At 37.1% G+C, this 24,208-nt stretch overlaps 1 protein-coding gene across 1 annotated transcript in view; it reads right to left on the reverse strand.

Annotated features, from left to right (window-relative positions):
* NAALADL2 (N-acetylated alpha-linked acidic dipeptidase like 2) overlaps positions 1-24,208 on the reverse strand; it is a 416,355-nt gene that overhangs the window by 147,749 nt on the left and 244,398 nt on the right. Inside the window, exon 5 of the mRNA XM_050712534.1 lies at positions 21,232-21,351. Coding sequence (XP_050568491.1) covers positions 21,232-21,351 — 120 coding nt within the window. The remainder of the gene's footprint in view (positions 1-21,231; positions 21,352-24,208) is intronic.

Here is a 24,208-nt window from a genome sequence, read left to right on the forward strand (position 1 = left end):
ACAAATCCTCTGACGTTTTCTTATTAGATCTAATTCTGCTTTCAGCTGTATTACACAAGCCTACAGGTTTTCAGTCATTACATAACGCTTACAAAGTACCAGTAAATAAAACAATATAAATTCATTCCATACAGGTAAGATTCCTCTTTGATTTGGTTCTCACATATTTCCATATACATTATACAATCATGTTTCAGAATAAGATAGAAAATAACACAAAGAAATATGAAAAACAACATATATGAACCTGTGATGTACTACAGAAGAGAAAGTTTTCTAGCAGAAGAGATTTTCTTACAAAGATTAACAGTCAGGAAATGATAAATATGTGAAATGCGGGAGACAAAACATTCTGAGGAATTTTGAAAAAAAAGTCAATTCAATCTATGACAAAATTCTGACTGAGCAAAATATTAATTTTAATTTTAATTTAATTAATTTTAATTTAAAGTAAGTTCATCATTATGTGCACATTAGGAGTATGGTGTTTATAGCTGGAATAATACAATTGTATAATATTCAGATAACTCAGAGTTGTTTCCAAGAATCAATAGCTCCTTCAAAATAAGCACTGAGGAGAACATGTATCTTATAAAAAAGGAGGTTAGCATTTCTCGGCTTTAACTTTTTATAAGCATCCAGAAGAACCTCACACATGCTTCAATTTTTCCTGAAGTTGTTTAAACTACTCTCTGTTTAAAATCAAACTTATTCATACATATTACCAGGAGCTGTATCTCCTATTGTAATTATATTTCAGTGCAATGATCAACATTAATTAGAGAAATAACTAACCAGTTTTTAACTAGTGCATTTTTCGATTCGTAGAGCAATGTGCAGAAGACATGGTTCATTAATCTGAGACACAGCTTTACTAGCTGGACAGGCTACAAGTTATTAATTATTCTTTCCTACTGAAGTTCCAATTAAAATCATGAGGCTCTGAATGGAAATCCCATCTCATTTTACTAATTGGCAGTAAGTAAAATTACCAAGCAAGGGTAAAGGGCCATTTAAACTGTTGGAAGACCTCAATGACATAATGTATTTCTATTTCTGAAACAGATTGCTTGAGTAGAAAAATATGACTTCACATACTGCAGATTTAATTAGATGCCACTGTCCTCTCAATTACCTACGATAATACAGGCTACTTGGAAGATACAATGGTACCACAATCAAGACTCTAGGAAAAAAAAAAAAAAAGGATACGCATCTACATTTTTATATAACTCTTCCAACTTCCGTATTTCTAACAAGTAAGGTAACAAAGGTCCATTTTGGCTTCAGCTTAATTTTTGAATACTACTTCACGTTTAATCATGCTGCTACATTTCCCGTCAGAGGTCCAGGAGCAATGGTGAAAATAATTTAGAGGCAAAATACCATCCCATGAAGTTTTGGCTTTTGATGATCCATTCTCAAGGCAGTGTATTAGGATAGTAAATGAGATGGAGGACATAACCAGTTTAATGGCTGACTCCAAGGGGATGATGAAAGAAATATATTTTTCCAGTCCAGCTCAAAACTGTCCTTGTCTAAGGAATGGCACTATTAGAGCACCCAAATTTCACATAGAAGTCCATCAACATTGTATGAACATGGATAAGATGCTATATAACCACAAAACAAAAGAAAAAGGAAAGCAAATAAAAGCAAGACTGGCAATGAGTAGTTGGAATCACAGCAGACATGCAAAGAACAGCAGCTTCTCTGGTGCTAAGATGGGAGCAATTCACACGAAGAGAAGGAATAAAATGTTGAATAAAACAGAGCTACTATAAATTGGCAGATCTCAGTGTGGATTGAGAGCTCCCAAGCACTAATATCACAATTCAGCCTGTCGTCCACTAGCTCCTAAGACAGAAGTCAGAGTTGAAAATCCTCTTGAGATTTTTTTCCCCCACCATCTCCAAAGCCAAAAGCAGTTTGCTTTAATCCTGCAGTCCTTGCACAAAAGTATTTTAACAATGTGCACTTAAATATGGTATTAAGCTTAAAACAAACTGAACGTTTTGTCCCATACTTTTTCCTGTTTGCTCTCTGCTCATCTTCAATACAGTTTTATCAGAGAAAAGTAATTAGTTACACATCAGCCATTTTTAAAAAAGAAATTTTTCACAATAGTGTACTTGGACGATTAAACATAAGCCAGATATATTGCCAGTTCCCTGCACTAGATTTTAGGAACTTTTAATACAAATTGAGTGCATATTTTACTGCCAGATCTTGCTTACCACTGCTAAGAAATTCACAACATTCAATCTAATTAAAAATGAAATTGAACTACAATTCCCTAGAAACAAGGGCCGATTGGACTCAATAAGCTTTACTTAATTTATTCCAGAAAGAAAATAATTGAATTGCTTACAGTCCAGAAAAAAATGCTTCATTATTTGATGCGCATATAACGCCAAGGCTTTCCTATTGCTATTGCATTCCTACATCTTCACGAAATACTGCTCACTTTTAAATACGCATGTAGAAAAACACTGTGTATAATAAGTATCATTAAATATTCAGTAAACATTAAAAAGAAGAAACAGTCTGGATGAACGTCCAGATGAGTGACCTCCAAAAAGCCAATAGCCTTTCCTTGTTCATACTGAAACTGTTGTTTCTGATGACATTTATAGTTATTTTAGGCTATGTTTAGACTCTATTACAGAGAGAATAGAGCTGAAGATCTGTCATACAAAACACAATTACACAAGCATATAATTAAAATCTTGGTAAATCATTGGGAATAAACTGATTAGACTATAGGTTATTTTTCATGCGTTCTCCAGAACTTTTAATCCAAATCCACCAAACAGCCAATACAACCACAGCCCAGAGACAACTGTGTGCAATTTCTTTTCCCTTTTGTTTTTGTTCTGCTACCTCTAGAAGGATGCTGTAAAGTCTGCACACGTAATTTGTAAATACTATATCCCTGCACGGGGCACTTTGCTTATGGAAAGCCATGCTGACCAGTGTACACCACTGCTCTGCACCCTGTCCAGGGCATGGACAGCAGAGAAGGATTTTCTCTGTTAAAGAGGACATGATTTTCGTTATTTTAGTGGACATGCTCTTCACAGCAAACATTTCATGCACCTAGCCACCCCTGCAGGGATGCCTCAGGTCTCTGCAGGCCGTTTCTCCTCACCATTTTTGAATGTGGCAGCTAAGAGACACCACACACATGGAACAAAGCCTAACAACTTACAACTTTTAGCTTCAGCTTGGCTGCACACTGCAGTACCAAGCTTCAGCTGGGGTCTCTTGCACTGGTACCACTGCGCTATTGGGTGGGGTGTGTTCAGGGTAGGACGGGTGGAAGGCCACCGCTTGCTTTGCACTCCATCACACTGGGTTTTCACCGTTCACAAAAGGTGAATGCATTGAAAACCAAACCCTTCCTGTTGCAGCCTCCAGCTCCACAGAGCACTACAGCGCTCTGCTATGGTGAATAAGGTCTCCTCCGCACTGAATGCGCAGCACTCAAGCTGAGGATGTGCCATGAGGCAGACCCCTGTCACTGGAGGTTCCTCCCTGTCAGGACCCAGCACACCCCAACACCTCTCAGCTGACAGGACCCAACTCTCCTTCTAGAAGCTTCTGGTTGCTGGTCAGATTATCTGTATGATCCAATCTCGCTCACGCTGGGGGTGCAGCGTTCCCTGACTGGTGCACTCAAATTACCAGCTTCAGCTCCTGCACCACCGGGGCCAGAAGCTGTGGGGCCTCCCTCCCTGTGGCAGTCAGACAAGGGACGCCATTGTTCTGGGTGTCCGAAAATGAGCTTGCTCACCTTGTGGTGTCTTCTTCTGTCCTGTTGTCCTTCCAACCATAGCCATAATGACACACTAACTCCATACTGTTAAGCGTACCAGGGCTCCAGATTAGCCTGCAATACCTGGAGCTTTATAAAGGGCTGACGAGCAGGGTATCCCTATGCGTCAGCACAGAGGGCAGGAGCGAACTCCCAGTGCGTGTGGTAGCAACTCGGATTTTAGCTCTTCAGATCCAAACTGAATGCTGAAGTTCAATTCAAGACTGAAGTTGTTGTGTTCATGAGCAGTAATAGTTTAACAACCTCAGTAAACAGTACCACAAATAAAGTGCAAATAGGTGAATTTAAGGGATTTCTACCTGTCACTAACGTAAGGACTATTAAATATATAATGTGTCAAAAAAAATACTGGTGCCTGTCCATTTAACCTTTACCTTCCAACCAAGAGGAATTTATATATTTCACTTGGGAGAATTTTCTGTTCTTCAAGGAATAGATACTTTGAGAAAGTATCTGTCTTTGGCCTTAAAATACTCTGCGATTTATCCAAACCAAGAGCGACCTACAGAGCGTCAGTAACACCACTGTGGATGGCAGTGGGTGCAATACCCTCACACCGACTGGTGTTTCTTCAAGATCATCTGCTATCCATTTGGAAAAGAGTGAGATTGTAGCCTGCCTTGAGTGCGTTGGCATCTGTCTCACAGAACAGTCACATTAAAACCGATAACCTGACAGCACACAGGAAAATAGAAATCTTAAGAAAGCACAAATTATGATTTTGTTGTACTGAACTACACACCAATGCAAACTTGCAATCTTTGATTCTCTCAACAAACTTTTTCAACTTGTATAAGAGATGTAGCCCATACCTGGGATATCCTTGGCGTGCCTCAAGTATATATTTTCCAGTACTCAAAGTTAGTAATGTTGAAATGCAAACAGCCCACGTCATTCTCTGATCAACCATCTCCAAGATAAAAGTAGGATTTAGATATTGCTAGCTCTGTGAGCATGGATGTTACGTTGAATCTATCAAGATATTAGCAGATGTTCTCACAACCCACATAACAATCAGTCGTAGATTTTTAATTAAGGCACATTTGCTGCCTTCAGTAATTGCATCTCAAGGCATCTGCTAGATTGTTAAAATACAACTGCCTTCATTAGACCTCTGCAAAAAAAAAAAAAGTCTTCAATTATTTTATTATTCTCGCAATTACTGTCCTGGGAGATTCTATGAAAAGCTACATTATTTCTTCAAAAGTGCAAAACATGTTCTCTGCTCATGGAGTATATGTTCTGGGGCATTACACTGTATCGGGTTTTAGGCATTAAAATGCCTTGAGCATGATGTAACAGTCTCCTTAGACATTTTAAAAAACAATTGTTACATATTTTTAAATTTACTTTGGTTTAATTTTGTTTCTAAGTGGAACATATAATGATATAAAGTATGCTACAGGTAAGCCTCAGGCATATCTCTATATAATCTTGGAAAACTATAGATTATTAATTGGTTGATGAATATTTTACTTTCATTCATAGCAGTGTTTAACTACTTGGTTAGCATCCCTTTAAGTAAATCAATAATTGAAATGAACTTATTTATCTTCCTTATTGGAAAAACAGTCACAAGCCAGGAACGATAAAAGACATGATCGTAAAGATTGTGTCCTAGTGTATATTATTTATCATAAATACAAAAAAATTATTTAAAAAGTAAGCAATGAAAGTTCTCTATAAATATCAGTACTAACCTTTAATCCTAAACTCCCTTAGAAACCCCCAAATCCAAAATTAGGCTAGTTTCCTAGTTTTCTTTCCTTCCCCGCCCCCCCGCCCCGAGACTGACATTTCTGCAAATGGAAAATTTTCCACAAGAATTTTTTCACTAACTATGCTACACAGAACTCATCATGAGTATATATCTTTCATATTGAACACCAGGGTCTCTTGTGGAATATGTAATAAAGTACTGCGTTATGTAAAATTTGAGTAAAGCACAACTACAAGAAATCTACACAAAAGATAGAGCAGCTGAAAGTCCACATTTCACACGCAGGGGTTTTTGTTTGTTTTCCCTTCTGAGGTCCTTTCTTTCTCACTACTTTCCATTCAGCACATCAGTAAATCAGAGCTTTGGCTCCTCCTGTGACCAACTAAATAGCCCATTTCACCAAAATGAAATAGTAGAAAGAGCTACATGAAGGAGGTCCAAGGTTGAAGTACTTGATGAGAACAGGGATGGCAGTCGTATTACTTTGGCAATCACGAAGCAGTACAGTCATTCATTCACCATCGGTTTAGAAACAAAACCCTCCAAAAACAACAAAAAAGCAGTAAGACTAGTATACAATTAGTTCCAGAACATCAATCCAAAATGATGCCCTTGCCTTGTCATAAAAAATGGAGTGAAAAATACAAAACGTAAAAAAAAATCTGCCTGAGTTATTGTCATAAATATCTTTTTATGTGGTGATTAGGAAAGGAAGACCCCAATACCAAAAACAAGGTCATACAAAGGGTGGTTAAGAAAGATACATGAGCAACGCTATTGCTCCCCATCATTCCTCTCTCCATCTAGGTCACGGACAGCAGCCACAGTAAATTCATATGAGAGATTGACTAGGTCAGTTTTGTCTTTCTCTGACAACTACTTGGGGAAGGTAAGGAAAGACTGAAAGAAAATGTCTTTCAGAACCTTCTATGTTAAAAGCAAATACAGTTCTCTGTAATAGACGCACTGAAAAGATTTAGCACCACTTACAGCTCCTAGAACTCCACTGAACTGACTTCTAAATGGCAAAAACACGGACTACTGTATTGAGAAGAAGAATGAAAAAGAAATAGTGAAACCCATGATCAATCAATTGCTGTTACATCACTGTTTTCTCTTGAGACAGAACTTTCAGTAAAAGCCTTTAAAGCATACATTACCTTCCAAAACCAACAACAAAACAACAAGCCCCTAGACAAACGAAAACTTTAAGCATAATACAATGTTATGCTGCAAGGCCATGCAATGAATGAATGGTCTGACACAGAAATGAAGATGGCATATTCCCAGGTGTTTAGCACAGCATAGGAATATATAGAAAAACAGGGAACGGTTCCAAGTTCAGACAAGCAATTTCTCATGCAACATCTTTGCAAATGAGGCAAGGAGTGAAAACAGCATAAACAGAAATTTCTGTTCTCACCCATTAATTCCTTTTCTCTGGTGACAGATTAGCAGTGAGGAGTAATCTTTGCACTTACCATTGCTTGCAACTGTTCAAAAAGGTGAAAAGAAAGCCAGTTCAGGGTTACAAACAGCAACCTTACTTTTACATCACTTATTAGTAGAAAGTAAAACTGCATCTATTATATTCAGGCTATAGTTACATAAATATTTTAATAGTTACATAATTTTGTTGTTTAGGCCTGCATATAACTGCATCAGCTTTACACCAATTTAACTTGCTAAATTTCAGTAAACTGACATGGACAGGAAACTAGAGGAATCAGGCTTTATAACCATGTGTTGTGAACCTTACACTCTCAGGAGATGGAAAATACTTGATATGTTATGATTCTTTTTGATAGTACATGCTAAAGGTTAATCCTAAAATAGACAACACAAAGAATGGCCAACTGTATGAGTAAAAAACTCTACTCAGAGAAACAAAATAAATGATGTCCATGTTTCCAACAAGGGCCTATATGCCAAGAGGAGATGCTGAACAGCTGAACAGTTCTGTTGCAAGTCAAAGATGACGATTTTCAAATCTCTTTTTTTTCTTTCTTTGCCAGCAGCTATTAAACTGCCCTTTCAAACAAGACTTTGGTAGACAACATGAACAATGTTCATGTGACATTCCATGAAGATATGGAGTTTAAAAGCAGCTCTGACAGTTAAAAACTTCCCTAGCCCTGCTGAACTCTTGTCACCCCATGAGATAAGCTCTGATTATTAGGAAATATTTTAGACTTCGAAGTCTGCCTTAGAAACATTTATATTCATTTCAACTCACAATCACTGATGCTAAATTCCGGGCTTATCATCTAAAATCTGTGGGTTTGAGTACAAGCATTTGTATAACTTCTGAGTACTCCCATCTTTGTATAACCTTTCTTTCAGAGCTGATACCAAATTGGTGATGGTGGTGATGGATAAACACGCTTTAAAACAGGGCATTAAAGGGCATTAAGTCAACAGATTCTTACTGGTTTCTAGAAAAGTGAATATGAACTCATTCTTTCACCCCAGCTGGAGAAATAAGTCTTACAACTGAGTTTAAAAAAAGGGCAAAAGGTCTCGAGAAAACACTAACATGGGGGGGATGATACGTTTAAATATTGTATGTTTCTTTTAAATGTTTAAATTCTGCAAACACAATTTCAAGAAAAGATACTTCAGCATACGTGCTCTCTCTCAAGTAAGTTGTGAGGAGCTGGGGGTCTGCCTCTTCTCGCAGATAACCAGTGACAGGACTAGAGGGAATGGCCTCAAGTTGCACCAAGGGAGGTTCAGGCTGGAAATGAGGAGACATTTCTTCTCAGAAAGAGCAGCCAGGCGTTGGGATGGGTTGCCCAGGGAGGTTGTGGTGTCACCATCCCTGGGGGTGTTCAAGGAAAGGTTGGACGTGGTGCTTGGGGACATGGTTTAGTGAGTGACATTGGTGGTAGGGGGATGGTTGGACCAGATATATTGGAGTGCTTTTCCAACCTTAATGATTCTGTGACTTCCATGATTCTAAGGCAGCAGAGGTACACATCTGACTTCAGGGATCAGGTGATAACAAAGTCTGAGAAATCCTCTCAAGCCACTTGTTCAATTACACTCAGTTCTAAATTTACAAATCTGGATCTACTGGATGGAGTTCTTTCCAAAGTCTCTCAGCCCCACTTTTGAGACATGCAAAAAGAAGATATGAAGCTTTTGAAGGTCGCATGCATGACTGTGTAGAAGGTGGATTTGAACTGTACTATTTCTATGTTAATAAGTGCATACCTGAAACAATATACAGATCTCTCTTTAAGAGGAGAATAACTGCTGTTTTATTTGCCTTCAGAAGTAGTAGATGAAGTACATATTAAAGAATACAAAGAACATTTTTTAACTTAAAAATATTTTGCCATTTATATTCTTCTATTTATATTCTTTAATATTGCCAAAATTATGGTATATTGCTTATTTATTCAGTCATTAATTTCCATAGCCATATGCTTTCTGTCTATATGCAGCTTGTGTTAAACTTAATTTATAATAAATAAATCTAATAAGTACAAGAGTTATACTCACATAGTAAAACTCAAAGCCATATATTATCTCAGTTGTAATACTGCATTATGACTTCATGTCATCCTTTCTCCTCTAAATTCCATAAAGCAATAAACATCATGTATTACCCATCTGCATAAAAATCCCAGATGGTTTTAGCTAGGAAATTGAAGTACGTGGATTCCCAGATACATAAGCTTTGTCCAGAAAAAAATATTAACAAACTGATTTCCGAAATGAAGATGTATCACTTGAAATCAAATTGATTGAAATGTTAGGAAGGCACCATTCCAAAGGCTTAAGTCAACACCAGGAGATCTACAAGGAAGTGTTGCTTCCTCTTTAAGCACAAGGCACACATCTGCCTTTGAATATGATTTTTTCCCCTCTTGAAGTGCAGTTAAAGAATATGATAATAGCTAATAGCAACGTTAAAGGTATCCTTTTTCCTAGTAGTTATAAACTTTTTCAGAGGCAAAGCCATTCATCATATAACACGACTTGGCCATGAGATATCAACTAACATAATTTCAGAAAAAAAAGCGTAAAAAATCCACTTACATGCACGTTATTTATTTAGGGATCCCAGACTTCTGAAGCACTGAGTTTTATTACACTGTTTCTTAGTCTTGAGGCAAAGAGGAAAAGTTCATATTTTTCTACGATTCTTAAAGGGAAAAGACTTGTGCTTACCATATACCTGGTACCCTCTGACTTCTGTCATTTATTTGTCTGATATACTCTGTGAGTAGGCTGTTACATATCTTTGGGTTTGTAATAAGTGATAAAACATTGCCAGAATTTTAAGTACATGCTTTCCTGGGCGTGCAATTCTGTATCAAGAAATCATCGGTCAGTATGTAGTGGAACTCATCACCACAAGATGTTGTGGAAGTTTAGAAGTGGAATGCACCAATCCATGAAATATTCATGATGATAATTAAACAAGATAGGCCAGATTAACATTCTCCGCTTCAGGTAGTCATACCACCACAGACTGACATTGTTGGTAAAGGCATACCAAAGGAAAAGATGACTGCGTACTTGAACCATGCATATGGTTCATGTCGGAGAAGGATACCAGGCTGACAGGGAACATTTTTTTTCCTGTTCTCATCGTAAGTGATGGAGAATTTTTTCCATTTAATAAAAACTTCATGACAGAAGACTAAGCAGATGATCATTTTTTATGAAGTGATTGTCTGCGCATTTCACTGCATAGTCTCAGGTAGTGCTGTTACTGGTGAAATATTGTTATGCTATGGTCATGACCTCATTATCATCGGAGAGCTTTACCTGAATAAAAACAGAAGACATGGTTTCTTTTGCTAAAGGTGAATTGTTCCTGTAAAACATACTAAGCAACACACTTAACTATGTTCCTCATGTCACATAAAGGGAATATTCATGTCCTTAAGGTTAAGGTTATGTTTCTATATTCTTCTGAAGCAAAAGCGGAATGCTACAAGCCTCACCGTATCAAGCTTATTCCTCTACTGAGAAATAAACTTTGTCATATTAATAAGATCTCAACCTCTCATAATTAGCAAATTTGTGATGAATTGCATCACACTGAGAAGGAACGAAATAAAAATGAAATACTTTGTAGTGAAAATTTCTCTTTACCATATGCTGTATCACCCACCCTTCCAACACTTCTATATTTTTGGCTAAGGCAAAAGGTGTGTTTTAAAGATGCTCCCCCTAATGCCAAGTGAAGTACTGTGCAAAAATGACACTTGATTTCTTGGATCTTTTAAAACAAGATTAAATGGGATTGCTGTTCCATGTAGTTCTCACATGAAAAAGGAGGCTAGTTTACAATTATCCTAATGCAAAATGAATGTCTTTCCTTTATCTCACTTTTTAAGCTTCATGTTTTAAGTCTCTTATTCTGGAGCCACCTTACATTGCTGGGCACAACCTGCATCTGATACTGCAAACAGCAGATCCAGCGCACCACACGTGTCCATGACACCCTGCATTGCTAGGAGTGCATGGTTATTGAGAGAGAGCAACATCTACGGCAGGAAGATGTGTGCTAATTTATAATTCGTCAGAAAGGTTTCTTAAACTTGGAATCCAAGAATCACCTGAACCAGCAGATTTGGACTTGCCTTTTTCTGTTACACATCGTAATATGATAAACAGGGATGGGACATGTTCAGGCGGTTAAGTGGATTAAGTGCTATCTTTTTTTCCTCTGAGATCACAGCAGGAGGCCAGACTGAAATGAGTTGTCAGGTCAGTTCCCCAGTGGACAGTTTATATCATAAAGCCATCACATATAACTGAATACAGCTATAAAAGGCAACATAATCACTTCCTACTCTCAAGAAAACCAGGACTGACTTAGAAATGAAAAATATGCTTCCTGCTAGTGACAGGGTGGTCTTGCTAGGTTACCCCAAGGTCACTTCTGAGGCTGCGTGGTAGGAGCTCTCACGATGGCTGCATAGCAATTTGCAGGGGAAAACCATAAATAACAGGTTGGACCATCAGTGCAGGCACTCCTCCAACCTTTGCAGAATGCAAATATTCCGTCCTATTCTTAAAGTTATTACCTATATCTAGACATAACCGGGTGGTGCCCTGACAAACCTTGGCCAACGCACATACCAGGATTATTTACAATTACAAGACTATCACCAGCAACAATATTTTATGATTTTTTTTTAACCTGATCAAGAACCTGATTTTTAGAGCAATTTGAAGTGTAAAAACAATGTGAAATTTTCAACTATCAATGAAAGGTTACTTGTTATTGTATGGAATCCTAAGCTGGTTTTCAAAAGCAGCCCCCACCAATTTTAACTTAACGTTACAGAGACTGTGCTGATGCAACTTCTATTTTCATCTCCCAACGAACATCAGAAATCCCAGGAATCCTTTTGCATGCAACATTCATGGTTGGCTGTTTGTATCAAAAAGCACTGGATTATTTTTTTTCATACAATATCACCATGAATTATCACAATTTCAATTTCAAATATGGAGAATTAACTGTTTTCAGAAGGTTGCTTAGAATCGCTTCAATACTGAAAAAAAAACCACCAACAACAACAAAAAACAACAGCGCAAAAGAAAAAAACAAAACACAAAAGCCAAACTCACATAGAAACATCAGAACATAGCAAGAGGACATGTAAGCTTGAGCAAATTGCCATTTATTTAGACCTGGATCTAGAGTAACAGAAAAGATAAATTTAACTTTGTTGGGCATGTTATTGTCTGGGAATTAACCACTCAGACCTAAAGATGAAATTAAAGTGCAATTTAATTTAAATTGCATTTAATCCAATATGAATTAAAATTTCATATTGAAATGCACCATCAAGGGAAAGAAAGAGCAAATGAAAAGATAGAATGCCAAAAGCACCCTTCCACCTCTCAAAGAAAAAAAAAGACCTCCTAAAACCCTGCAGACAAGCAGTTATGTATTTTACCCAGCTATGCTCCACAAAATTCAGCTACAGATGATCTGAAAGGAGTGCATTAAATAACCCTAGGGAAAATAATCAAAAAATTCTATAGGCTATAGAATATAAAGTATCAAAACCTAATCCCACTGACACCAATGAAAAGGTTGGCTATCAGCATTCAGCAAGACTGCATTTTTACTCAAAGTTCAGATCACAATGCAAACTACGGGTGTATTTGAAAGGGCAGAATTCAGATTTTCATACATAAATCACTAGTGCTGATTTTGTGAACCAATTCTCACAAATGAATTTCTAAAGCCATGCAGAACATAAGTGCCATTCCAGCCAAATTCTGGACCTGGCTACATTTCCTAAACTGTAGGACCAGCTTCAAAGCTATTTCTATTTACAGAACCCTCAGGGTTACTGAAACATTTTTCGCTTAACTATGTTAACTCAGATGCATTTCGAAGTACAGATTAAACAAAACAAAACAAAAGAACAACAAGGCATGAGTAGTTAAGTAGCAGTAATTTGCAGCGTCCTGATTTATCAAAGAAAATGTTGATACCAGGAACAGAACTATTTACTTCTGTAATCTGTTAAATAACAGCTTTACCCAGTTTCTTCAAGAGTGATTTTGATACCTTTCAAATCAATTCTCAGATATGTAAATAAAGAAATCGATTATGAAGAAATAATTTCTTTGAAACAAGAAAAAAAGACTAAAAAAGCCTGGAAAGGCCACCCCTTTAACAGCATAACCTCTTTTTAATAAAACCATAAACCCGTAATTACTACAGAACATGTTGTACAATGCAAATGTACAATGAGGGGTGTACTTAAAAAGAAAAGTTGTCTGAAGAAAAACAACCCTGTCCTCTGGTCGCTATAAGTTTAAGAAATAACCAGCATGTATGCTGCTGGGCTGTAATTATCCCTTGCAGAGTTGTTTGGGTGGGCGGTCGGGATGATGAAGGGCATGGGTTGCATTGCTCCACCTCTGTCAGTATCTGGTGCTTTCACAGAACCTCCAAGCAGACAGGCCAGGCAGAACGAGGCTCTGTATCTCTACTCCTCTGTATCTCTACTCCAAGCTTTTATAAACTCCATTTTCTTTTGCACTTTTTTCAGCTGTTGTTGAAATCGAACAGTATGGCCTGGAAACACCCGAGATGAAAATAGGCCCAGATAATTCATCTGTCATTGACTCTTTTGTGAAGCCCAAGTTCAACAAATGTGAAGGGCCAGCTCAATTAGCGGCTTGGGCAGAAAAAAAAAAGACCTATAATTCCTTATATATAAGCAGCAGAAAAAGTGCTAAGGCAACTGCAGAAGTCTGGCTAGTGCATACTGCATCTGCAGAAAAACAGATGTGAAAGGTTTAGACTTTATGATGGAAAGAGAAGGTGCGTCCGTCTTTCCCATTGCCCTGCACACAGCGGCTGATCAGTTGTGTGGATCTAAGGCTGCGAGGTACAAATTGAGGCAATGGATTTCTTTGCTCTGCTCTGCTTCAGAACAATTGCCTCACAGCAAAGCCATTTCACTTGACTTTGCACCATTTATCAGGACACAGCACTCAGTAAATTGGATGATTGCATTTACTACTCACTTTTTAAGGGCTTGATAAAATAGAAAATTATGCTTGGGCTTCACACCTCTAAAATCCGACAAGAGCTTCAGAAGACCCCAGAATCAAATTTTTTTAATGAGAGTCAGCCGCCCTCCATTTCTTAATGGAAGCAGCCACTTACACTCTCACTCAATTTAAGCTTATTGTATTAATAGGAGGAGACCTGCTATAAAATGGTCATCCCACTCCCTCAGGAAGCAGTGATTCATAATAGGAGCTGGACTAATTTTTCAACAGATGAATTTAACATTGTGCAATTAAACAGCCAATTGAATATGTGAATATTTAGAATTATTTTCAGAAAAGAAAAACTCGTGCTCAGCATTACTGAAAATAACAGGACTATACACCCATTAAAATAGCTAAGAATTTAGTGTTTGATTCAGCACAGGGACTTCAGGAATTTCTGTATCACTCCAGAAGTAAAACAGAGAATAGGAACTAGAGCTGGGAATACGGGTATGCATGCAAAATAGCAGTGACAACTCAAAACCTTCTGGAAAAATTCTGTGGCATCAGAATTGCAGAATAATCAATACCTACCTTTTCTTATTAACTTGTATGTCCCCTTATTTACTCTGCTAATAGAACACTTTTCCTTCCATTCAAACATACCCAGGGTTTTGTAATGAAAATGAAATGAGTAGTAACCCAACGTCCTTTTACTGATGCAACCAAAATGTTAATTGCTAGAGAATATCGACAAGCTGTGCTACAGTTGCACTTCCTTCAGGACATCAGTTGCTCTTCTCCTACCTCACACCTTACATATTCATCTTTCTGCTTACAAGAGTCAATTACTTTCCCCCAATTTTGCTGCCTAAAGAAGGAATTATTCCTCTACTTTTATTTGCTGCAGTGCATTTGACTAAAGGCATAAGAACAAATTTTTGTCAACTATTTCATATTCATATTTTTAAGCTGTTTTAGAAGTTTGCAAATAAAACTTAAAAATTATTGACTTCAGGTTGAAACATTAAGTAATGAATCTGTGTGGAGAGACTTTTTTTTTTTTTTTTTTAACCTCAGGTACGTGTAACTCAATGGGCTGGGGGTGAATTCCTCAGTCACCCAAACCCAGAACAGATTGATGACATCAAGGCAGGGTGTCTCCACGTTTCTCTAATTAGCTGTTATAGCTTGTCCCTTCTGTTCAAAAGAAGGAAATATTGTTGTCAGTCAAAACAGGAGGAATGTAACTGAAGTACATCTATCAATCATTTAAATTTGATATGCTTTCAGGTGAAGGAAGACCCACGCTCTTTCTTCAGAACAAACAAAAAACTTCTCAGTAATCACGAAACAAAATAGCTTGTGTATTGTCATTCCATGAGTCATGACATTGGGAAGAGGTAAATAGGTGACTAAAAGCATCATCAGAAGCAGGATTGATGGCAATGTGGAAACTCAATTACATAAACAGCTTTTTCATACAGGCTACTTTCCAGTAAATTTTGTGAAGGCCTTGGTACAGAAGGTTTTTTGGCATAGGTAGTGGAGAAAAAAAAAAAGAGAAAGGTAGCCTTCTTCAGACTGGAGTGTTTCTCATGGATGAAAGAAGCTGAGAATGGGAAGGTTAGGAACAGGAGTGGTCTAAACCTGATAATATTTGGGGGGAGGGGGGATAAAGAACACCAATAAAAGCAAGAGACTTGAAGAAGGGTATCTCCTATAAACTCAGGGCATACAAAGGCTAATGGAAAAGCCCTGCTGGGCACATTCCCGGCACAAAGGGCAAAATTAATAGGATTTACATGCAGTGTTGCATGATGCAGTCCTGGAAAACATTATTGAGGAAAATTATCAGATTTCTATACTTGAAATCCTTAAAATAGATAAAGAATTATTAGGAGTGAGATATAAGCTTGTCTCCCCTAAGGAACGGGCTATATAATCCCTTCAGATCCAAATCTCCAGGTCCAGTTTTATATGTTTCTATAACTTTTATTCATACAACCTACACCTCTGGCCCCAACTTCCAAGAAGGGCTTCAAGAAGGGATATAATATCATTATATATCCCATAGCACTCACATGGGAAGTAAGTATATAAACTCTTTATATGCCTTGGAAAAAAAATTCATCCTACAAAATAAAAAAATCATCCTTTATAATGAAACATATACCAGGTGTTTAAGATCCCTGAAAAACTACGTAGTTTATAAATATATACACGCATGTATATTCATTCATATGGATACACACATATATACACATATGTATATAAGACGGGGAGGGAGGGAGGGAGGGAGGGAGAGAGTCCTAGTTAAACAGCAATTTCAAATGTCATCTTTACAGTTATATCTGCTAGCCATAAAATGTGCCAGATAGAAGAATACAAACCTCAAAAGAAAAAAAAAATAAACAATGTAGAAGTAGAAATGTGCAGTGACTTTTTCCAAAGTAAATTGATTTAAAATGCAATTTTTAAATAGAAGCCTTTTTGCAACTGGCTTTTATTCTAAGACTGTTTTCCATTTCCTAAATCCTTGTAAGTGCCTACCAATAACCTCTGCATAAAGATGCAAGCATCCACACTTCTGAACTTTATGACAGTTAAAAATCAATTGTATGAATATTTATGAAGACTTTAAATTATTAAAATAAATACAGATATTTACTCATTAGAACAATATCTTCATTTAATGGATGTGAAAGAAATGTTAATATGTGAACACTGTAAAGATGAAGTGGTTTGGCCTTCAGGGCTTTTGTTACTCTATTAAAAGTTAATTTAGGATAGAAATTATGTCTTTTCCTCGAATCCCAAAACCAAAAGATTAAATCACGATCAAGACTCACCACATCCTTCAAATAATGAATCTGGTCATGATATTTCCAGAGGGTGAATATTGAAATTACTGTGCAGTTCTTCCTGAAAAAAGACACCCTCCTCTGGCTTCTTTTATGTGTTCACAGTCATGACATATACTCAGACAAGCTTTAGGGCAGAGCATCTGTGTGCTAGTGAGGTGGTTTAATCAGTCTTTTTGTCACCACACATTTTATGCTATTGGAAGAGGATGTTTCTGTCTACAAACACAGCAGGCAGCTCAAGCTGCTCTTTCCAAGGAAGGTATTTTACATCACAAAAGTGATTTGCTTAACCACTGGTAATAGGTTTCGTTATCTTTCCCCACATTTATGGATCCTTCTTATTCAAGGACATAGCGAGTGTGCTCTGACCTACTACTGGATGTAACTACCTCCTGAAGTTCACCCAGTGATCCCAATACACTGAGTTCCACCAGAACATAATTTCTGCAACTGTGGCACATTTTCCTTATAGCCAGAAGGCCATCACTTTGAATTGGAAGGTGTGAGAAAACAAGTATTCCACCTTTTCTCTGGAAAAGGTGGTTCCAGAAGATGAGCTTCATTTCCATTTTAAATTTGTCTAGTTTCAGCTTTCTCCTTAAGAAAGCTTTTCTTGTTCCAAATCCATTCCCCTCTTTACTCAGCAATAATCTGGCTCTTAAAAATGTCTCGGTCTGTAGCCACAAAATCATTTTAAGAGTCGCCACAGTAGTTTAAAAATTGTCTATCAGTTATTCAGTGCTGTGCCTGGTAGCAAAAGACTACTAGCATCACAGCCATACCAAGGTAGTCCATAATACGAGTACTCGTTGTATGTCCCCCTGCTCAGTCTACTGCCTTTTCTTGTGTTGCTACAGGACAGCATCAAGGCAAACGCTGGGAGTCGTAAATTCCTAAACCTTTCGGATGCCTTTGAAAATGACTCTGCCTTTTCCATACTATAACTTCCTCTAGCCCTTGAGGAAGGGCTATCACATCTATCATTCTTTTCTCCCACTTTTAACATTCATTTTAAAACAAACATGATAAATACTGCCAGTAACACTATTTTCCCCAAAATATTCAAATTTCTATCACTTGGGCATATTCTATGAAATATCCCCTCGACAGCTGTTTATTTTATTTTATTTATTTATTTTACCACCACATGCTTTTTTTTTTTTTTCACATGCATGATAAAAGCACTGAAGTGTTCTTCAGTTTTCATGGTGGGCTTTCTGTCAGCAGCAGTTTATCATTTCTTTCAGCCTTTTTCCAATGGACACAATAGGGAGAGAAAGAATAGGTGAGACTTATAAATAAATAAAATGAAAACACAAAAGGTGAGAATAGGAAGAACACAGAAAAACAGTCTAGAAGGCAGTAAAAGAGAGAGGAGCAAAAGGCATACCCATGCAAAGGAAAATGCAAAACTGAAAAACAAATACAAGATTAGAAATTGTGTTACGAAGATAAAACCTCTTTAGGCATCTCGGTGCAGCATCTATAAAAATAAGACCCAAATCCCGAGTAAGATATTTGTATAATATAAAGTAATAATAGTGAGAAATTAAAAAGCAGTAAAATGTGAAAGATGCGAGTTAAATACAGAAATTGGAAAGAAAATCAGTAAAAAATATGTATATAGTGACAGCTCTGCTATGAAGTAGTGTTCTGTTTTAATGTGATGTAAGACCAAGCACGTGGACAACAGAGATAAGGAAAATATAGGCAGAGGGAAGCATCTGCTAAAATAGACTCAGTAAATACAGAAACAAAATTTAGGGGGAAAAGAGACAAAAAGTGGATTCAGCGGTGAGATATGGGCCCACTTACACTAGGAGGACTTGCTGTTTAATGCAATCTTTCTCTTTTATTTCAAATATTCCTTATCAAAGAAGACTATTTCTATCCCATCACATATTTTCCTCATACTTTTAAAAGATTATGGCCATTTCACAGCCAAAGAGACACAATCTATATCCTAAAAAAAAAAAAAGGCAGTACAACCTCAAAAAGAAGAAATAACAAAAAAAGGGCAAACTTGCCATCTACGTGAGCAGAACATAAAACGTGGGTTTGAGGGATTGCTGTTTTTTGTTGTTGTTTGCTTTGTTTTCTCCTCAAGACTTCAGTAAGCATTATTAAACTGACATTAAATACGTTTGGGTGCCCTGCCATCTTAGTTCAGATCAGGACTTTCTACTTTTCAGGACTCATCTACTTTTCCAAAAGCATCCATTTTGCATGTTCAGAGAGCGTTAAGCGATATGAACCAATGTGTGGGGAGTGGTGACAATCAGAAAAAGTCAGAATTTTTGGCATGTATAAGCGGCAGAATGTTTGCAGGGCACATAGGTGGCAGAACTAGTCACCCTCATTTTAAAAATGATTAGAAAACTGTAATTCCCCAGAAACAGTAGGCTAATTCTCACTTTCTTCACAAAGGAGCTAACAATGAAAAAACACCTTTAATTAATAAATAGTTTTGGCACTACTTTGTTAACAATCTGCTGTAAATGAAACTCTTAATTGCCACAGAACAGGAAAAGTAGATGAACACCATTAGTACACTTCAGCTACCAATTATCATTTACTCCTTTGGACCAGACTGCAGCAGATCCAGAGTAAAAGCTCCTGAGATGTGCCCAGTCCTCAGCCCCAACAGTCTTGCCCTCCTCCTTCAGCTGTACTACTTGGTAATTCAGTCGTGCAAGTACTTACTTGGCAAGTACATACAGGACCAGAATTAAATTGGTAAAAAGTCCATTTCGAAGACACTGTAGACAATGCTATTACAGCAAACTTTGCATCTCTATCAAATTCCTACATTATGAGCCCCAACTGCTATTTCATTATTTTTGTCAGTCAGCATTGAAATGCAGTGCAAGATCTATGGGTGGAAATAATGCACAACAGCCAAGTTCCAACAATGATAACTGACCTTTCACGAGCATAATTAGATTGCATCTAAATAATTTAGACAAAGAGCTAAAGCTGCTCAGTTGAAAATGGCATTTTTTATTGAGACAAATATTATTCCTATACAAAAAATATTAAGTGCTTATTTTCTGAATCTGTGTTGTGGTCCCCGATTGGTCTTTCTATGGCCAACAAAGCAGATCCTAATTCTGTTAATTATAAGATCTGGAGTTATTGTTATTTTATAATTGCTTCTGTGGATTGGGAATGAATTGATTAATTATTTATTGGGCTAGTGTATTTTCTGAAAGGCAAAACAGCATTCTGTTTATAAAATATTAGCAATAGAAGGCCGTTGACATTCAGAGTTTAAATGTTTTATATGTTCAGTCTATTATATCTAATGTGCCAGTGTACTATTGAGCTCAATCTCTGCGCTCTCTGCCAGAGCTAGACTTACAGGAGAATGAGCAGACACATACACATGTAACCCTCTCCACATAATTGCAACCAAAGAAAATGAAAGAAAAGAAGAACATGGTGCTCATTCTGACCTGCTGGTAGCCCATCCACAGGCCAGTAAATCCCTGTGATTTTACTGGAGTGCCTGGCCATTCATGGCAGGGAGAATAAACGCCTATCCGTGCATCTCAAGGTACACAGCAGAAACGCCACGGAAATTAATGCTGTTCTCTAGCTCATCCTGTTCCCTTCTTCCCTATGAGGTGGTAAGGATGCAGAAAGAGCTAGGAAAGCAATAGCACCTGCTCCACGGAGCACAGCTACAATCTAGTTCCGATGTCATTTCTTTAACAAATCCATAACCAACAGTATTAGTCCTCCTGTAGCGTTTGCTGTCGCTTACAACCTCACAATCTCAGTGCTTGCAGCAGCACATCTGTAGCGAGACCAAAAGCACTGGGGTTTAGACACAACCCACAGAGACTGGAAAGACCCCATAAGCCGAAGGTCAGGTAAGCACACACTGTGCTCTGCTTCTTCTCCCAGCACACTTAACCTACAGCCAGCAGGCCAAGCAGCACATACAATAATGTGGAAACAAGATTTCAACAGCGTTACATGTACAGTTTTAGCAAAGATCCAACTACTCCTAATCTCGGCTGCTTTTTTCCCCTCGTACTTTATTATTTCTTTTATAGATTTCTTTATTTGCCAAATGGTTGGTAGTGCACCTGTGAAAATACAGCATCGTACTGGGGCACTGTAAGATATGCAGCAAAATAAATAACATGTAAAAGGTGCTGTGGATCCCAGTGGCTAGCATTAACAAAGAATCTGAATGCCAGTAAATCCTGACTTGTTGGGGTAGAATGAAAAAGGATAGTTTTGGTATTTTGAAACTCAAAAAAGAATAAATAATTCAGTTAAAATACACCAAGCGTAAGACTAACCTTATAAAGTAAAGGTGATTGTCCTAGCTTCAAAAGTGCAATTTTTTTGGTCACGTTTGTAATGGCTTGAATCCGGATCAAGTCTTCTATGGTCCCATACTGTATATCAACGAGTTCTGCCTGTAAAGAGAAGACAAAATTCAGATTATATCTACAACCATGCATTAGTGAGGGTGCTCCTTCCACAGAACCAAAGCTGTCTGAAGGAGCGCAAGGTGCTGGGCTGAGTTCTGTGAGTACCTTAACCCCATTTGCTAGTCATGGCAATAGGAATACTTGTAATAGCAAAGAGCTTGAGAACTAAATCTGACAAATACATTGCTGCCTTTTAGTTTTGAATCACAATTCCTCAATTGTGATAGAAAATATCATTTTTTTCCCCCCCAATAAATGGTGCTGATTATGATGAGAATTTCCCCCCATTAACTACAGGAATGCATTTAAAACCATGTAAGGGATAATAACTAACCTCTACTTATTTTCTTGAAAGGAGATGGAGTCTCATAAAGCATTTCAGGAAAGAGTGAATGATTATACAGACCACATGACAACATCTAAAGATACACACTCTACCAATACAAAGTTTTAATTAGGGGATCTCGTATGATCCTTAAACAACCTTGCTTAACTGTTGAAGTATTTTCTTATCAGTTATCCAAGCATTAGATAACCACATTTACAACTGGTTACACCACTCTGATGCTTAAACTTTTCTATTAATACTTATTTTTTTTTTTATATTATGTAGAACCACTTCCAACCAACTACAAAATGTTTAAAGCATGAAGATGTTCAGCACTTCGGTTCGGACAGTGCAAGAGTACATAGGTTATTATTCAGTGTCAAGCATTGGCTGTAAAGGAAAAAAAAAACTCCAAGAGGAGTTTTCAAGGATCTAATATGTATACATAAATAGATTTACAAGTAAACACAAATAGATTTATAAATATGTAAGTGTACATATAGATTAATAAATATACACACAAAATTTAAGAATGACCAAGGGCATTTTTCTCACACATTTATAGCACTAAATTCTGGCAAAGACCACGTATGAGGATAATTATTTTTTTTAGAATGTTGTGAAGTTTTCAGTACATCATAAACGACATTCTGGTACCTCTAAATTCCTTACACAGCATTCACATGAAATACAAACACAAGAAAACACAAGAATCTTACTTGTTTAAAATTTAAAATGAGATGAGCAGTACAAGATGGAAAAGCTTCTCTTTCAGTTCAGTTTCAGTAACTATGGACTCACTGTCAAAGGCAACAGTTCTGGTTTTGGACATTTCACACAAGCTGTTTAAATTCTAGCAACAGTTATTCTGGCTATGTAGGATGTGCGAAATTTTACTAGATTCCTAAAGATGGGTATTTTAGGAAAGCATTTATCCTTATACAATTCTATCTGAAAATTATGAGTTTGTGCCTTAACATTTAAGATGAATTCATATATATATATTTTTTTCCCCAAAGTCTCTGTTCTTAAATGCATTCTTTAAAATTTTCAAGTTAGCGAGTTCCTAAGTCTGTAATATGTCATCAGTGCTGTGTAAACCAGATATTTAGAAAGCTCAGCCAAAGTAATAAAGCGCTTCTGCAACAGGTAAACATCCGATTTAACACCAAATACTGAAACGTAGGAACAGAAAATCTGGCACTTCATACAGGGTTTTATTATTATTTTATAAATATATGGGTTTTTAATGTCTAAAGAACATGAAAACTATTTCATATAAAATTCAAATGGTGACTATAGGCTGAAATGCAATATAAATTTTCCTGTGTGATCACCATATCTGAAATGCATGAAAAAATCAAGAGAATTAGTTTTGATACTATTAGAAACTATTTTATATTTTACCTAATTTAATACTCCTATCTGAAAAGATCTCACAGAAGTAACCTGGTTATACACAGTTCATCTCAAATGAGGAAAGGGAATTAATCGGCGTACTTCCTTGAAGTTCACACAATTTTTGCCTTATTTTGTAGATCTCAGTTTTATTTTAATTTGTACCTACAGCTGTGTCAATAGGTACACTGGAGTGTAATAATTATTAGTCTCAAAAGTCTTACAGCTTGAGAGGTTATGCATAGGCTGATTTCTGGGGAGACCTCTAATCTAATTCCTTTGGATCCAGTGCCTTTCCCACTCACCCTCAAGCAAACTGAAAATCAGAGCTTTCATCAGTCATGTGAGAACCTACACTGACTTTTCCTGAGGCAAAATCAATACACAAAGATATGACATAATGAAGTATCAAACCATTTGCTTCTACAGTATGCCTGTGTGAAAATGAGATGCCTGCCCACATTCACGTGCCTCTTCTCCTCGCATCATTTTTGCCAGCTGCTCCTCCAGGGTGCTATCCACCACTCTAAACAAGAAAACTACGTTTGCACAATTATTAATACATTTAGCAACTGCCCTTGGATATTCTTCGTTAATTTATGGATACAAACTGCTTCTTCAAGAGCTGTTCACTGGTCCTTCCCAGGCAACATATGCACTTAACAAGAGCAGACTAAATAAAAGGCTCTACAAAAGCAGAGCTCACTTTTTAATTCTGTGAGAACTCAAATTTTACTCCTTGTTACCCCAAACACTGCGGACCATGTTCTTTGCTCCAAACGTTAAAAGTAAGCCCCAACGCCAAAGCTATCAAATACTCTCATATATTGAGACTACGTGCAAGAAGTCATTACAAAATGAAAAAGCAGCTGAGTGTATATAACAAAGAGTTCACACATCTTCCATATGATGGATGTGTCCAAGTTCAGTCTGGTAACATTACCTGGAGCTGGAGGTTTGCACAGTTAATCTGATCTAGACTTCAGTTAAAATCGCAAAAAAAAAAATAAAATATTATCTTGAGTAAAACTACATATGGCTCCTCCCCTCCTGAACTAACTCAGTGTAAGAGTTTAGAACAAAATCATAACATTTTGGCAGGACAGTCTAGAAACT

Source organism: Cygnus atratus, chromosome 9 (assembly GCF_013377495.2).
Source record: "Cygnus atratus isolate AKBS03 ecotype Queensland, Australia chromosome 9, CAtr_DNAZoo_HiC_assembly, whole genome shotgun sequence".
Lineage (NCBI taxonomy): Eukaryota > Metazoa > Chordata > Aves > Anseriformes > Anatidae > Cygnus > Cygnus atratus.